Raw genomic sequence first — 17931 nt, forward strand, 5'->3', positions numbered from 1 at the left:
CAGTTGCATGGCTCTGGCGGCGTCCCTACTTTTGTTGCTGGGGTTCACAGCTCGCTGACCTGACCTGACTCCCTCCCAGAGGTCACCCGTGGTACTCCTACATACAACTAACGTGACCTAATCTGATTTGGCATCCCCGCCCCCCCCCCCCCCCCGCCCCCTCCCTAATACAATTCACAATTGAAATTCCTGCAGTTGCTTCTGTTCGTTATCTGCCAGGTTGGCATGACAAGCAACAGGCCGAGGGAGGTGCTGGGCCCGGCAGGGAGTGTGATGGTGGTGGAGGCGGTGACCAGAACCTAGCTGGTGAGTACAGTCTTCCACATTGTCATACACTCTACATTGTCCTCTTTACACTCTTCCATTCATTTCTTTTGTCATCTTTCACCCCCCTTACTCTGTCAGCTACCTTTACCTTCAGCTTTTAGCTTGTTCGTTTATTATGCATCTCCAACCTTTCTCATGAGTGTGTGACACCCAGGGAGGTCAACCCAGGTGACCTCGTGCAGAGTTGTTGATGTGCAGAGGAGTTTGTTTGGGTTTGCAAACATCTTAATGGCACTTTCCTTTGTTAGGGCTGGAGGCAACCTTAGTGTCAATCCACTGACCCCAAGAGTAGTCTCGCATTTCAGGCCTCCTCCTTCTCTCTCTCTCCCTCTCTCTCTCTCTCTCTCTCTCTCTCTCTCTCTCTCTCTCTCTCTCTCTCTCTCTCTCTCTCTCTCTCTCTCTCATCTCTCTCTCTCTCTCTCTCTCTCTCTATCTATCTCTCTCTCTCTCTCTCTCTCTCTCTCTCTCTCTCTCTCTCTGTCTTTGTCTCCTCCCTTACTAGCTCCTCTCTTCCTCCTGTCCTGGAGAGTATGAGTAAGAAGTCAGAGGTGAAGCTCACTACCATTATTAAAGACAAGAGTTAAAACAATTTTTAATACAGGAAGTTCCTATATGGGAGGCTGTTTCATCTCAAGTTGAAGTTCCTCCATAAACACGTGTGAAGTGGTATATGTCGCCTTCATTAATTACGATAGTCTTGTCAAATAAACTTTAATGGAAAATTCTTGGAATGCTGAGTGTGATGCTGATGATGAGCAGGCCATGCACCCCTCCAAGCCTCCCGCCTGTAGGTTGGCAACAAGCTAAAACTCCCCAACCAACTAATACAAGGTAGGGCAGTTTTGGGTGTGTGTGGGAGATAAAATTCAGAATACTTGGGAGTGAGGACAAGAGACAATAGAAGGCAAAATGTGCCAGCGCACGTGGGAGCCCCTCAAGCCGCCCCCCCCCCCCCGGGTGCTTCATATCCTCTTCTTCGAGAATTAGGGTATCAATAAACACAACCAGAGGTGGTACCCCTAATGCCCACGACGTGAGGCGCAACTCACGTCGCTTGAAGACAGAAGAGTTAAGGGAGATATGATCACAACAGTCAAAATTTTAAGGGAACTCGACAGGGTAGATAAGGACAGATTATTCAACACGGGTGGAACACGAACACGGGGACACAGGTGGAAACTGAGTACCCAAATGAGCCACAGAGACATTAGAAAGATTTTGTCCAGTGTCAGGGTAGTTAACAAATGGAATTCGTTAGAAAGTGATGTGGTGGAGGCTGACTCCATACACAGTTCCAGATGTACATATTGTTGCCACCGAAGACGGCTATTTTATTGTGCACCCCATACTCATCCTGTGAGCGGTAGCGCAAAGCATTACAGAGGCACGATGTACTTCCTGACACGTGGGAGGACTTAGCTCTGGAATGATTTTTGTTGCCCGGTTTTGCACTTTCTCCAGAGCAGCTGTGTCTTTCTGTAGATGAGGTCTCCATACAGTAATCCTAATGGGGCACACCAGAGATTTATACAACTGAATCACTACCTTATTTTCCTTAAAAGCGAAGGTACGTTTGATTATTGCAAGTGATTGGTTAGCTTTTTTAACTGCTGTTCCTACCTGCTGTACAACTTTCATCGAGTGGTGGATTTTTTACTCCAAGGTCCTTTTCCAAGGTCCAAGGAACCTGTACATGTACAGGTTCGTGTACACCAGTTGATTGACAGTTGAGAGGTGGGACCAATGAGCCGAAGCTCTACCCCCACAAACACAATTAGGCGAGCGTACACATCCTGTAACTACACTCTGGTAATTACACTCACTCACTCACTTTCTCTCTCTCATTCTTCTTAGAAACAAATTAAATAAAATCTTTAAAAAATATTCGTTTTCCTAGAACGCAAAGTTAAAAAAACAAAAACGTAATGTCTTTCTAATTTATACAGCAGTCCATCTCAAGGCCTCGCATCCAGCCTTAACGTTTTCTCTTAAATTGTTTTGAAAGAAAACGAAACTATAATAGTTGTAACTATTTTACATTTGTATTTAGAGTTTCTTCCCTTAATGATTTCCCATAGTCGGTGACAGGAAGCTGTTAGGCTTATTGAGGACCCACCCTAAGACAATAAGTAAACTTTCTCATGTTGCAACTCATAACAGTTGCCTAGCTCCCAGCTACGTATTTAATGAACACTATGCAAACACTATGTAAACTCTCTATGCAAATAAAGTGACCTAGTCTATGGAACTCACTCCCTAACGAATTGAAAAGCTGTCCAAATTTTACCTTATTCAAAAATAAAACCAAAAAGCATCTACTTTCATCTTCATAGTTTCCTACCTAGTGCTTTAAACTCGCACTGTATCTTGTGCTACCCAATCCCCCAATATATTGTACCTAAGCCATACAACTTTACCATTGTAATCATTGCTATCACCTTATATCATGGTTATTATATTGAAGTCATATTTTACTGCATTATACCTTGAAATAATCCTCATAGTATGCTACAATGTACCTCTTGATAACCCTCAAGTTTTACATTAATGTACCTACTAATCTTTGTCAAATTTTCTTACAATGTTCCTGTTAACAAGTTTCAATTTTGCTAGAAATTACCTACTTAAAATTATCTGTTAGATTAAGGATCTGCCCGAAACGCTGCGCGTACTAGTGGCTTTACAAGGATGTAAAAACATCAATGCTATATACTCTCAAAAACCCCAATGTACCTTCTTGTATACATATAAATAAATAAATAAATAAATAAATAAATGCTGCTAGGTGGCCAGAGACATCGGGTGAAAAAAAATCGTTTCCCAAACGCTTCTGTCCTACCCTCAGGGTATTGAGCCCGGGGCCGTACGGGTGTGGCCGGACTTAACGTGGTACAAGCTGCCTCAGGAAGACCACTGTGTTAGTGTGGTGTTGAAGGTGTTTGTAAACATGTGGTCATTGTTACGGGCGGCGACTGCTGCCTCACCGCTCCTCTGACACCACATCCACGGCGGAGAGACCTGATTGGTGTTGGCCTTAGTGACAACACCAATTAAGTGATTACGAGTGATTAAGGTAATTATTGATTTGATTGTTACTGTCGGTGGGACAGAAGGATATGGGACGTGACGTAAAGTTGTTATTGCCGTGAATTAATAAGTAAAATTGTTGAATAAATTGTTATTGTGGCAAAAGTGTCATTCCGTCAACCACCTTTGATGAGTAAAATAGCTCGGATTTCAGTCGAACTTCGGTGGAACTTCGGTTTCAACCCTTTTACCCTGTCGTAGCTCAGTCGATTAAGGCAGTGTCTGAGATGCTCCCGGACGCAGGTTCGAATCCTCGTCACGGCCCTTGTGGATTTGTTCATTTGATGCATCACGTTAGTGTGATCTCTGTGTGTAATCTTTGATGAGTACTGACCTGTTAATATGCTCTACTTCAGCTACTTCTAAAGTCTTGAATTTAACTGGTTTAAGCTCTGGGATGAAGCCCAACAGCTTCAAACACTGAATTTGTTTGTTACTTGGTGTTAGAACCCATTTGCTACTCTCTTAGGTTGCTTATGCAATTGAGGAGCTGTAACGACCTAGTGATTGGAGGACCAAGTAATTGGACCTCGGCGTTTGCTCTCGCCTTCCCTAGTTTAGTCATTTCACTCACCCGCTCTGGGGCAGAGAAGTGTTGCTGATACAAGGCAATCATCTCACATCTGGCACCACAATGTGAGACTAGGCTTGTGTGAGAAATTGATCTATTCATATATACAAACACATATAGATGAGTACACATACACCCAACCATGTGTTGCAACTGCAATCGATAAACAAAACCAACTTGTCCTCTTACAAATTACGTCTGAATTTGGCCGTTTACTCGTATGGCCGAAAATGGACGTAATTTGAAAATTTAAAAAAATTTAAAATAAATTTGGGATTTTTTTTACAAAACAGTAAGTTAAGGGTCCTCTGATAGGTTAGGAGGGCAGGAAATTCTCCTAAAGTTTCAAAACGTCATGAAAAACGTTAAATGAAAGTTTCCTCTCCTATCCTAACCAAGTGAGCCGGAGAACCCAAACAGAAAACGGGACAGTACCACACTTTCGTGAGCCGATTTCATGTCAATTACGGTCCACTCTTGGCCAAAGCTCGCATACGAGCGGAAAGCGACGTTATTTTTAAGAAGCCGGGTTGCACACCGACGATGACTCGAGTTCGTTGAGAGTTCGTGGAAGCGGCACGTGATCCCGCCAAACCCCCCCTGCCCGGAGCCTCTACCCCGGTACCCTCACAACTTTGCCCAGTGCTCGGCCAGGGTCTAACACCTCTCAGAAAAGAATGTACCTTTCTACATCACTTCTACTCTATAAACAAAACTTAATTCAATATAACCTAACCCAGTCCATTGTAAGGTGCATGAGCAGCTCAGGAGGAGGGGGGGAGGGGAAGGGGTGTGGAGGTGGTGCTTGAGCAGCTCGGCGGGGGTAGGGGGGGGGAGGGTGGAGGTGCCTCAGACAGAGGAGATTTAAAGGTCAACTCTAATACCACAAAATTTCCGTACGAATACCTCACTACACCATGTTGCACCACACTTCACTCTCCACCACCACACTTCACTCTCCACCACCACACTTCACTCTCCACCACCACACTTCACTCTCCACCACCACACTTCACTGTCCACCACGACACTATACTATCCACCACCACTTGTTGTATACACCACCACCCCACTATACTATAATATAGGAGAATCCATGGTTCAACCAGGAGTGTAAGGTAGCGAAGCAATTGAGTACAAGAACATGGAGTAACTACAGGAACAACAGAACACCGGAGAGCAGGGAGAGATACCAGAAGGCCAGGAATGAGTTCCTCAGAGTGAGGAGGGAAGCAGAGAGACAGTATGAAAATGACATCGCGAGTAAAGTCAAGATCCAACCAAAGCTGCTCCATACCCACATCAGGAAGAAAACAGCAGTGAAGGAACAAGTGATAAACTGAGATAAGAGGAGAACAGATACACAGAGAATGACAAGGAGGTGTGTGTGTAGAACTCGACAAGATATTCCAGGAGGTCTACCAATTGAACAAGGAGAAGCCCCTGCACTAAATGAGGAGGCAAACCAAGCAACCTTGGAGGAATTTGACCTCATCAGTGATGAGGTCAAGAGGAATCTGTTGGAGCTGAATGTGACAAAGGCTGTTGAGTCTGACAGAATCTCGCCGTGGATACTAAAAGAAGGTGCAGAAGCACTATGCGTGTCACTCTCTATGGTGTATAACAGGAAACCTACTGGAAAGCTGGAAGACAGCTAATGTAGTCCCATTATACAAAAAGGGCAGCAGGCAAGAGGCACTGAACTACAGGCCAGTTTCCTTAACTTATATACTACGCAAGGTGATGGAGAAGATCGTGAGGAAAAGGCTCGTAGAGCATCTGGAGGGAAATAGCTTTGCAACACACCACCAACATGGGTTCAGAGATGGTAAATCGTGCCTCACAGGTTTAATAGAATTCAATGACCAAGCAAGAAAAATTAGACAAGAAAGAGAAGGGCAGGCAGATTGCCTTTTCTTGGACTATCAGAAAGCCATTAAAAGCACCCATTGTATTAATGATTAAGTTTGCAAATAAACTACTGTTAAGCTTGATGCGGTGTTTCCGTTGAACCACTTCTGAATACTGCCAACTATTTACTCAAGCCTTCAGCTCCAGGTGTCTCCAACACCGAGTTGCCTGTTATTCACTAAACTATAAATGTGATGAGGACCCTAGGAGTGCCTTAAAGTGTTGCAAGCATTGAGGAGATTCCCACGACCAGGTGAGGCTAGTCTGAGAAGAGACCCTCAAGGACTCTAACTCGACCTTGCTCCCAGGCCCTGTACGGTTGCTCTCGTATTTTCTCTGCTGGATTCCGACAGCTTGGTGAAGCGTCTGCCACGTGTACCTTGGTGACGTACGCATAGCAGGCGGGAAAAGCAAAGTAGAGAACCCCACATTATTATTACCTTGTTTTTAAACCAGTATTTACCCAGGTCTTATAATATGCATTGTTTATATTATAATATTCTATATTATGTAGTTATATTTAACATGTTATTGACCGTGAAGGGGAGTGTACCCAGTGTTGCCAGTCACGGTGGAGACCAGAGGGGGAGATCAGCCAAGTAGTCCGGCACCTCACTATTGATCCCGGTGTATGGTAACACTGAGTCTGCTCCGTCAGCCTACCAGCGGTCCTCAAACGTTTCCGCGGGAGACACGTTCGTGCATGTAAGCTTACGTACATGCCCTCACCTAGTTGTGCTTGCGGGGGTTGAGCTCTGGCTCTTTGGTCCCGCCTCTCAACTGTCAATCAACTGATGTACTGATTCCTGAGCCTACTGGGCTCTATCATATTTACATTTGAAACTGTGTATGGTGTCAGCCTCCACCACATCACTGCCTAATGTATTCCACCTGTTAACTACTCTGACACTGAAAAAGTTCTTTCTAACGTCCCTGTGGCTCATTTGGGTACACGGTCTCCACCTGTGTCCCCTTGTTCGCGTACCACCCGTGTTAAACAGTTTATTCTTATCTACCCTGTCAATTCCTCTGAGAATTTTGTAGGTAGCGATCATGTCTCTCCTTACTCTTCTGCCTTGCACTGTCGTGAGGTGCAATTCCCGCAGCCTTTCCTCGTAACTCATGCCTCTTAGTTCTGGGACTAGCCTAGTGGCATACCTCTTAACTTTTTCCAGCTTCGTCTTGTGCTTGGCAAGGTACGGGCTCCATGCTAGGGCTGCATACTCCAGGATTGGTTTTACATACGTGGTATACAAGGGTCTGGATGATTCCTTACACAGGTTCCTGAAGGCAGTTCTGGCGTTAGCCATCCTTGCATACGCCGCTGATGGTATTTTTTTGATGTGGGCTTCAGGAGACCATGTAAGACTACGTACATGTAGATATGTGCATGTATTTAGACATGCTATACATATAAACATTGATGAGTAAATATATTTGTATTTATTTTTATCGTAGTGTATATATATATATATATATATATATATATATATATATATATATATATATATATATATATATATATATATATATATATGTCGTACCTAGTAGCCAGAACGCACTTCTCAGCCTACTATGCAAGGCCCGATTTGCCTAATATGCCAAGTTTTCCTGAATTAATATTTTTTCTTTCATTTTTTTCTTATGAAATGATAAAGCTACCCATTTCATTATGTATGAGGTCAATTTTTTTTATTGGAGTTAAAATTAACGTAGATATATGACCGAACCTAACCAACCCTACCTAACCTAACCTATCTTTATAGGTTAGGTTAGGTTAGGTAGCCGAAAAAGTTAGGTTAGGTTAGGTTAGGTAGGTTAGGTAGTCGAAAAACAATTAATTCGTGAAAACTTGGCTTATTAGGCAAATCGGGCCTTGCATAGTAGGCTGAGAAGTGAGTTCTGGCTACTAGGTACGACATATATATATATATATATATATATATATATATATATATATATATATATATATATATATATATATATATATATATATATATATATATTATAATTTTATTTATATAAGTTGAATACATAGTATATAATATACGTATATATACATACGTATATTTACGCACATATATATATATATATATATATATATATATATATATATATATATATATATATATATATATATATATATATATATATGCATGCAGACATACATACATTGACGCATATAACCATATACATAGTCACTGATAGGCAGTCACTCATGGAGTTGCGCCGTGGTGAAGCCACTTCAGACCAGGCCGACACCAGAGCGCAACTCCATTGTCTCCTGAGACTGATAGATGCCTACTTTCATAGGCATACAGAAATATATACTGTACACACATATATGCAAGCATACATAGCGTCTGCTATGTATGAAGACGCCTACATACACACACACCAGGTAACGTTGTGTTCCAGTCAAGTAGCGTTGTGTTCCAATCAGGTACCGTTGTGTTCCAATCAGGTACCGTTGTGTTCCAATCAGGTACCGTTGTGTTGCAATACCAGAGGCTTAGAGCCCCCGCAGGAATATTCCTGTCAAAACAAATCATAATCACACACGTTGGGATTTGGATTGGGATTTAAATCCCAATCAGTTCGCATCCCACTTACGATCCTCGTATGAAGTGTAGGGTGGTGTGGGTCGGTGGGGGGCTTGCCCTACCTCAGTCAGATCATGCAAGATAAGTGAACATTACTATGACACCAGCGACCCTCCCCCTCCCCCCCCCAACCCCCCCAACCCACGCCCCTATCCTCCAGACGCCCGTCTCGCGCCTCTGAACGAAACGCGTCGTATACGTGTGTGGTTCTGGACGCCGCTGTTGGCCGGTATATAGAAAGACTCCTCGTCAGGAGAGTCATTCCGCGGACCTCTCCGGCGTGACACAGCGGGCTTCCTGCGTCAGCGACTCTCCGGTGTTCCGTCTGGCGGTGTTGTACCTTCTGGGTGAATACAGGCGTCTCGGAGGATAATAACAGAGGTGTATAGTCATGGAGGCTGACTCTGCTGCTAATGTAAGTCGGTGATCTATGATTTGGTGTTGGTTGTATTGATTGGTGTTGTGGGTGAGGTGTTGTACACTGGTGTTGTGTAGTACGCTGTTGTGTTGTATTCTTCGGTGTTATGGTTGTAATGGCTGGCATTGTTATATAAGTAATATTTAATGGTGAAGGCGTAGACTACATAGAATGGTACAATATTATGCCACTTATAAGTGAAGAACTTGTCCCTGTCCCGCACCTACGGGACCGGGACATGTAAGCCTATAGTTCATATATTCTCATATAGGCAGTCTCCTGAGACTGATGGATGCCTACTAAGAACTTGTAGACGTGTCGCAATGTCTGGCAACCGTAGAGACTGGTGGAAGGTATAGGAGCTATGTGGTGTGTGTTGTAGTGTTGTGTGTTGGTTGTAACTCTTGTGTTTGACTGGTTATGGTGATGAATGTGATGCCTGCTGCTGTGATGGTGTGGCATTATCACGATGATTGGTTGTGGTGATAGTCTGGCAGTGTTGTGACTGGTAGTTGTGACGGTGGTGGTACACGAGCTCATCTTCACACACACACAGTCTGACACAGTAATTCGGGGTCAGTAATTCGACATTTTGGGGGGGGTGGTCACGTCGATATAAGCCAAACGTGAATCAATCACTCTGGTTACCTGTCCCCCGACACAATGAATTATTATTATTATATGGTAAGCGTGTGAGTTGTAGGACGTCATAGTCTTAACGTGTGGACACTTTGGAGACTATACTTAACTCTGGACACCTTCAGGACACTATTGTGTCCTGTGAACCTTTTTGGCCACCATTGTAGTTCCAACATCACTAGTTCTTGCTCCAGGTCAATACTGAGAGGAGCAAGCATGTATGGCAGACAACTTTCTGCTCTAGTTGCTAATTTATGTCGTGTTGTGTTTGTCATATATGGCAGGCGATCCTCCTGTCTTGGTGGTACTAGTGGTGGCGACGAGCACCATAGTACATATACCGACATACAACGCAATTAGAAAGTAGAAATCGGACATATTCAATTTGGACAGACCGGAAAAATGTGTATTTATGTTACAAACTAAACTAACCTAACGTTCCTAGGCCTAATACAAGCTACCTGAGGCCTGATATAGTACATATGTGTACTATAATAGGCCTAGGAATATTTAAGTTTTTATTTTAGCATAATTTTTTTCGGACTATAAAGTGAATAAAACAAAATTATTCGATCTAATTCCTTAGTACGTCAATATTTGTACTATGGTGCACATAGTTACATAAAGTACTATCTAAATAGGAGGACGGGTTGCAATTGATATATGGCGAGTCTGCCTCGCCCAGTCCCTGTCCCCAACAGACAAAGTACATTGATCAATACATTACTCTAGCAACATACAATCACTTGTTGTTGTTTTTATAGATTCAGCTACTCGGGATAAGTTCTAAGTAGCACGGGCTATGGTGAGCCCGTGTTACAATCACTATGTTGTGCCGCCAAGTCACTAATAATAAAAATAATTCAGGAGAAGACACAAAGGGTTGATGAGATTACATAAGACTGGTATTTGTACACACTTGTCAAGCCACTAACACGCATAGTGCTTCGGGCACTATATAGTTGTGGTGACTTGGCTCTTTCTCTTGATAGTTCCCTTCCCATAGCGCTAACTTGTAAGCCTTAAAATACAAAGGAAATGCCTACTAAAGTATCTCTAAACAGAGGGGCGTACTGCCTCTCATTGCGCAATCTTTGCTAACTTTAGGGTTCGTACGTCGGGAGCCACTCTAAGTCCAGTTTAGTTACCCCATAAAGCTTACACGTTTTCTTTCTGCATAATACATATATTTATAACTCATTTTCTAAAATGAAAATACCTGTATCTACATTACTGTATAATGAGAGAAACATATATATAAAATAACAACTGTGGCTCTAATGTAACGAAAAAAAACAAAGCAACAACCTAGCCTAACCTATCCTGAGCCTAATATAGTGCACCTATCATAATAGATCTATGTGTGTTCATATTAGGTCTATAGGCCCAGTGGACACAATACCCAGAGTACCAGTAATTCGACATTTAATGAGCATTATCAACGCTGAATTGGTTATTCTGGAGGCTGACCGCTGGAATGCCTCACACCAGGCGGCTATATATAGTCACATATATCAGTCAAATGTATTCATCTTCCAACCGCATTTCATCATTTAATGTATCCTCCATTACACATTCTCATGACAACCTCATTTATGAGGGATCTAATTCAAGAGTTTATTATTATTAAAGCACAAACGTAATGGCCAACATGGGTTTATTTAGAACTATAGGTTTTCTATGAATAAATAGCCTAGTTTAAATAATGATTTGCTGCTTAGAATGTTGTTGTTCACCTCTGAAGGGTTTTCCAAGGCTACAAGTCACTCGTCAAGCAGGGAACAGTGCTGTGTATATATCCCTCATGGGTTATCTGCAAGATTAGATATTTGTAAGTTTGCACTGGAATTACCGTTGTGGATTTAGATATGAAAGGAATGATACTGACTATATCTATGGCATGTATTTTGAAAAGACAATCGATGTTCGTTCTTAAGCTCAAACCAACAATTACAAATATGTTTAAAATATACAAGAAAAGTTTGTATGTTCATATTATCTCTCTCTCTCTCCCTCTCTGTCTCTCAAAGAAACAATTTATCCTATTCAAGCTTCATCTGCTGTTCCCAACCTCTCACTCTGGGCCACAGCAGTTCAAATATTTTCATATAGACACGCAGGAGATTCTTACATACACATACATACATGGAATGCATTAGGCAGTGATGTGGTCGAGGCAGACTCCATACACAGTTTCTACTGTAGACATGATAGAGCCCAATAGGCTCAGGAATCTACACCAGTTGATTGACAGTTGAGAGGCGGGACCAAAGAGCCAGAGCTCAACCCCCGCAAGCACACCCAGGTGAGTACATACATACATTTGGGCTTATAAACATGTTCAATGTAAAATAATTCTGTGACGCGGTAAGTACTGCAGGTTGAAAAACTTTGTCTTGTGTCAAGTATTTCAGTGATAATTTACGATAACTCTGAAGTAGCACTGACATTTTTTGCTGTGATGTATTGTGTGGGATTGGCCGAGATGTTAATGTTTTAAAACACGGGAGTTTGTTGTAATAGATAAGGGGTTTTGGGGAGCCGAGGGGGGGGGGAGGGGCCCGAGTGCCTGTGAATGTTCAGTTAAGAGTTTCCTGCTACGTCGCTGAGCCGCTGTCTGCTCTCTTATTTCTCAAGTGTTGATTTAAAGTGTCATTTAGATCCGTCACTTTACCACAGTGGTGTAACGCACATCATGAAAGCTTTGTGGCTGGTTATCCACAAGCGATGAAGCTGTTCCCGACCCGGACACGTCAAGTGTTCATAGCTCTTTGTTGACATTGTTTTGACGGGATCCCGGGGCGGGATATTCAAACACATGAGAGGCAGAGAGGTGAGGCGAACACCCATGGTCACTCACGATGAGGTGAGTTCAGGTTGATTACTTCGGTATTACTTCGTTATTCTCATTCTGTGGGTGGTGGCAGACCAACCGCCCCCTCCGCTCACACACATATTTTCTTTCACTTACACTTATTTACTTTGACACATGCACTCTCATCACGCAGACATTCACTCGCTCACACATACAGTGCAGCGAGGAGTGGTTACAGTACAGCTGTAACTGTAGGAGTGGTGGAAACCAACTCAGTGCTCAGTTGTTAAATATAAAGAAGGGCACGACAAATCTGAGAACAGGTATTGCATTAGGTTACGGATTTTCTAAATAAGGTGGGTACACACACACACACACACACACACACACACACACACACACACACACACACACACACACACACACACACACACACACACACACACATTTTATTGTTCACACAACTGCATAGTTGTGTGAACAATAAAGTATAATTACTCACTGTGCAATAAGCACAGTGAGTATAGGTGATTATTATAGTCTGCTTCTCCTACTCCCTCGTTTGTTCTTCCCGGCGTCATGCCCTCCCTCTCTCCACACCCCCCCCCCCCTCCTCCCCATCTCCCCAGGCACACGACATGATATCAATCATAAGACATTATTCTCGGAGCCTTGGCCTGAGTGAACAATTGTACACATGCACTCACATTGTTGAACTACCAACTGATGGTTGCCCGTGGCGATGACTTGGACGTGTCGCATACCAACTGGACTTGATACCTGCTTGATGGGGTTCTGGGAGTTCTTCTACTCGCCAAGCCCGGCCTTGACTTGTAAGAATTTGGTCCACCAGGCTGTTGCTTGGAGCGGCCCGCTGAGTTTACTTTTTTCAGTACTTACCTGTCAGTGACTCTGGGGAAGTAATGCCTAACTCTTTATGCTCCGCCAACTATCATTGTTGTACATGTTGCATTATAATTTAGTTATCCTGACGTTCGAATTCTTTGTCAAGTCTGGCCTTAAAGTTTTGAGTGGAGGTGGTTCACACTCACTACCCACTTGTTCATACTTTCACACTAACCACACCCAAGCTATCAACCCAAACCTCTACCCACTACAACTGACCTACTAATTATGTCTCGTCTATCCATTTTTTTGTTAATATACGTTCAAGAAATAAGTAGATGCCGTACTCTGTATTGCTATCAAACCATCAGTTGCTTTTAAAGTTTTAAATTTAATTAAAGTGTATATTATTGTTTTTGTAATTTTGAGTATATTTCACTGTTGTCACCTTGCAGACGTCACCGCTGCTGGGGCCCGTCGGTGTTATGTCGGGGGCGAGCATCACGGCCCGACAGGAGGAGGCGCGGGCGGGGAGGTGTCCCGACACACTCCCCGCACCTGGCAAGGCCTCGCCACTCAGATCCTTCACCTCACTTGTCAAACAGGTACGATGCCTCACTCGTATGTTATCCCTCTCTGACATGTGAGGCCCTCACTTAATGTGTGACCGCTTCATGACCTAGATAATCGTGATCCCTTCAAGATCTAGATGGCTCTGTTAATGTCGACATCTCTGGTTACAAAGCTTCTTGGCAATATCAAATTTACTTTTAAGGACATTGCTGCCGTGATTGTACACCTCTCTTTTACCTTACAGTAAACCATTGAGATAGTTAAATAACTCAAACGATAGTTAAATAACTCAAACGATAGTTAAATAACTCAAACTTAGGCAATGTTTGTCGAGAATCTCTGCACTTAGGCATCTTGACCATCACTACATGCATCGACAGGTGACGAGGAACGTTACGCTGGAGCCCATGTTGTTCCTGAAGATGATTGCAGAGGGCAACTATAAGGTGGTAGCAGACACACTCGAGATTGACCGAGTGTGTCGCATCAACCTCAACTTCACACAGGAGGAGTGTGCCAACATGGACGATGGCAACCACACTGACGTCCAGGTGAGTCCTGTGCTCCCTGGCACCTTGTGAGTGTGTGTACTGGGCTCATGGAGTGCCTCCCTCCCCCGGCAGTCACTTAAAATCACTGCCTTTTTCTTTGTCCTTTTCAGCTGTCATAGTATTGGCAATGATATAGCTTAAATATATTACCTTCTAAATGTTTAAAAAAACAACACCATTCCAATAATGATTGACTGTTGCTTTGATAACACATGATACCACTAGACAACAAGAGAATTTTTAAATCAATTTTCTCTTATTTATGTCATTCAAGTTAAGACTAGTCACCTGTTTTTTTCAGATTGCTGTGCAGAAATTTGAGAACACCTTCAATTACAACCAGAGTTTAATGGACAGCCTGATCCCGCTAGCTGTGGTGTTGTTCATGGGCTCCCTCAGTGACATCCATGGTCGTAGGCCACCCATGCTAGCTGTATTGGCAGGGTTTGTAGCTGTAGCTGCCGTCTACCTCTTAACCTCATTAAATTCTGCCTGGCCAGTCGAGGTGTTATATGCTGGCCCCTTGGCAGTAGACATCACCGGCTCGTGGGTCGTGTTTAACATGGCAGTGTACAGCTACGTGGCAGATATCACAACCCCTGAGACACGCACAAAGAGATTGGGAGTGTTGGATGCCTGTTGGTATCTGGGTGGGCCCTTGGGCCGTCTGATGGGAGGCTGGCTGTACCAAGTTGCAGGCTACCCTGTAGTCTTCTTTGTGTCTGGTATTTTATGGGCCTTCTGCTTCATGTATGTGCTGCTGTTTGTGCCCGAGAGTGTTGACAAATCTGCCCGAAGAAGCAACACACAGGAGATGCAGGACGCTCGTCTGGGACCTCTACGGCATGTGGCAGCTCTGCTGAGGACAGCCTTCAAGCCCAGACCTGGACGTAACCGTATCTACCTTCTGATACTGTTGATTCTCAAACTCATGGTGTTTCTGGTGCAGGGCCATCAGATGTACCTGTGGGCCAGGCGTGTGCTAGGTTGGGGACCAGCCATATTTTCTACCTGGAGCAGCTTGGACTCTGTGGTGCACGAAGTGGGGATGGTTGCCTATGTATGGTTGGCAGCAAGGTTCGGGCTGCACGACACCATAGTAGCTGCAGGTGGGCTGCTTTCCCTTGGGCTGTGGTCGGCGGTCCTGGCATGCATCATGGGCCCTGGGACGTGGTGGCTGGTGGTGGTGGCTTCGCTGGTGGGCATGTTTGAACCTGCCATAGAACCGGCCATTAGGACCATGCTCACCACAGTGGTAGGAGTGAGTGAAGCGGGCAGAGTTCTAGCACTTACGGGCCTCCTGGAGTCTGCCTGGTTCACGGTTGACCAGACCATCTACACTGCGCTCTATAACGCCTATGTCGAGACATTCCCTCAGGTGAGTTTTGAGTTACAGTATGCATACAGACGGGTTGCTGCAGGTAGTGAATATATGCTCTATCCCCTAATACCATTGCATTATATTTACTCGACAAAGATGCATTAGAAGTCATGTAGGGTGTGAACTACTTAAGGCCAACTGTAATTGTATTTTCTACAGATCAACTTTGTGGTACAAGCCAGTTTGTGTTTGGTGTTGATGGTGACGTTTGCGTTGCTGCGTCTTGACATGCGTCGCCAGCCTGCAGCCACCCACGGCCCTCCCCTCTCTGCCCACACCACCCAGGACACCATCTACAGCGTGCAGGAGTCTCAGGTGAACAAGGACAAGGACCAAGAAACCCCTGAGGACACAGTCCATGCTCATGTAATGTAGCTGGAGTGTCCATGGTACGTACAGGGAGGGTCTGGCCACCACTGCTCACGCCTCAGTCTCACTCTTCACACCCTCAACCTCTATATATATATTTTTTTATATCAAAATTTGTATAAAAAATAAATACGCAAAAAATGTATGACTGATCAACCCCCTCCCAACCCCTGTACCCAAATGGATCCATGAGTGTCGTCGGGGGTTGATCAGTCGAGGAGCTTAGTTAATAGGCACCATTACTGACCAATCCTTATAGACGATCATTGGTGCGGTGGTCACGGTACTGTGTATGTTCAGGGGTGATCCTGAACGGCATGGGTTCGAGTCCTGGCCGGGTCAATTAGAGTTCTTAGTGATCTGTTGCTTGTGTGTTCCTGCAGCTTTCTCACTATAGAAAGCCGCACTCGCACACATATTATATATAATATATATATATATATATATATATATATATATATATATATATATATATATATATATATATATATATATATATATATATATATATATATATATATATATATATATATATATATATATAAAGTGTGTGTGTGTGTACAAGTTGTCTGACAAGCCGAATTTTCCAGAAATATTATCTTGTTAAAAGTTTATATTTTTCATGGCATAATTAAGCTCTTTTGATTACATTATATATGGTTTTATTTGTTTAAATTTGAGTAAAAACTAAAAGAAATTTGATCAAATCTAATTATTACCTACCTAACATTCAGTACAGTAATTCACGTTCTTAATATTATATAATAATATTAATTGGAATAAACCAATTTGGAAAGAAACGTTTGAAAATATTGAAAATCAGTCTCGCTTGTTAGGCAATTCGGGTCTTGCATACTAGGCAGAATAATACAGTTCCAGCTGTTAGGTATGATATCTACAGTATATATAAACACGTTTGTGTGAAGTATTTGTTTCCATAAGTATTAAGTGTAAATACATCAGAAAGGTCATGATCTCTATGTAACAGTTCTGCGTGATGACCATTTAAAGACAATATATATATTTTAGCATATATACAGTTTCTTATGCAATTATATTACTGCATTTATACATTATACTATAGTAGTGTGTTATATTTGTTTCCTGTGTGACATACATAATCAAGGTACAGGAGCATGATCAAGACCTATATGTTGACAAATGTACACCCGAAAAATACAGGGTCTATTATTAATAATTTTGTGAAAGTGTTATGTGTATAATGTATGGTATAGATATTACAAAAGGTTATTTCTATTGTACTGCAACAATTTGAAAATTTTCTGTATTAATGTTTACATTTTGTAATGTTATGTATATGTATATTTTGAATACCAATAAATCAAAAAGTTAATCATTAAAAGACACTTTTGTCCTCTTAATTAAAGAAATCAATTCAATTCATCTTGGATGTTGTTTTAGATTCAGCTACTCTGAACAAAATGTCCACGTAGCATAGGCTATAGTGAGCCCGTAGCCATCTTTGATATATTTTCACACGTTAGCCTGTGATAATAGCATTCTCTACACACCCGGACCTGTCTTACCAGGGCTCGTCTTGAAGCCTAACATTGTCAGGTGTTTGAGTGCATAGTATATAATGTTAGCAATGTGTTAGTCGTATCTCTTCCCAGAGATATGACATATAAGTAACCTACAGATCCACGCATAGAAAATGTGATTGTCCATCGTGTGTGTCTATGATTTATAACTACGTTATTTTGTCCGTCGGGGGGAGTTTGACGTCAATATGTGATGTATTATTTAAGAGGACGAGTTGCACCTCCACCCCCGACATGGTTAAGGCGACGTGAGCGCCTAAAGTGAGTGTAGACTCATT

At 42.8% G+C, this 17931-nt stretch overlaps 1 protein-coding gene across 3 annotated transcripts; it reads left to right on the forward strand.

Moving 5' to 3' along the window:
• Positions 1 to 150: 150 nt before the first annotated feature.
• LOC123745343 (probable peptidoglycan muropeptide transporter SLC46) lies at positions 151 to 17445 on the forward strand. Of its 3 annotated transcripts, none has more exons than XM_045725820.2 (5): positions 151 to 306; positions 13673 to 13822; positions 14171 to 14341; positions 14643 to 15719; positions 15882 to 17445. In XM_045725820.2, exons 2-5 carry the CDS (start codon positions 13703 to 13705, stop codon positions 16095 to 16097), a joined length of 1584 nt encoding a protein of 527 aa, XP_045581776.2. In that variant the 5' UTR covers positions 151 to 306; positions 13673 to 13702; the 3' UTR covers positions 16098 to 17445. The 3 variants fall into 3 exon arrangements, with proteins under 3 accessions (XP_045581776.2, XP_045581775.2, XP_045581774.2); XM_045725819.2 differs by lacking the exon at positions 151 to 306 and adding an exon at positions 8745 to 8914; XM_045725818.2 differs by lacking the exon at positions 151 to 306 and adding an exon at positions 12140 to 12422.
• The last annotated feature ends 486 nt before the right edge of the window (positions 17446 to 17931 follow it).

Source organism: Procambarus clarkii, chromosome 44 (assembly GCF_040958095.1).
Source record: "Procambarus clarkii isolate CNS0578487 chromosome 44, FALCON_Pclarkii_2.0, whole genome shotgun sequence".
Lineage (NCBI taxonomy): Eukaryota > Metazoa > Arthropoda > Malacostraca > Decapoda > Cambaridae > Procambarus > Procambarus clarkii.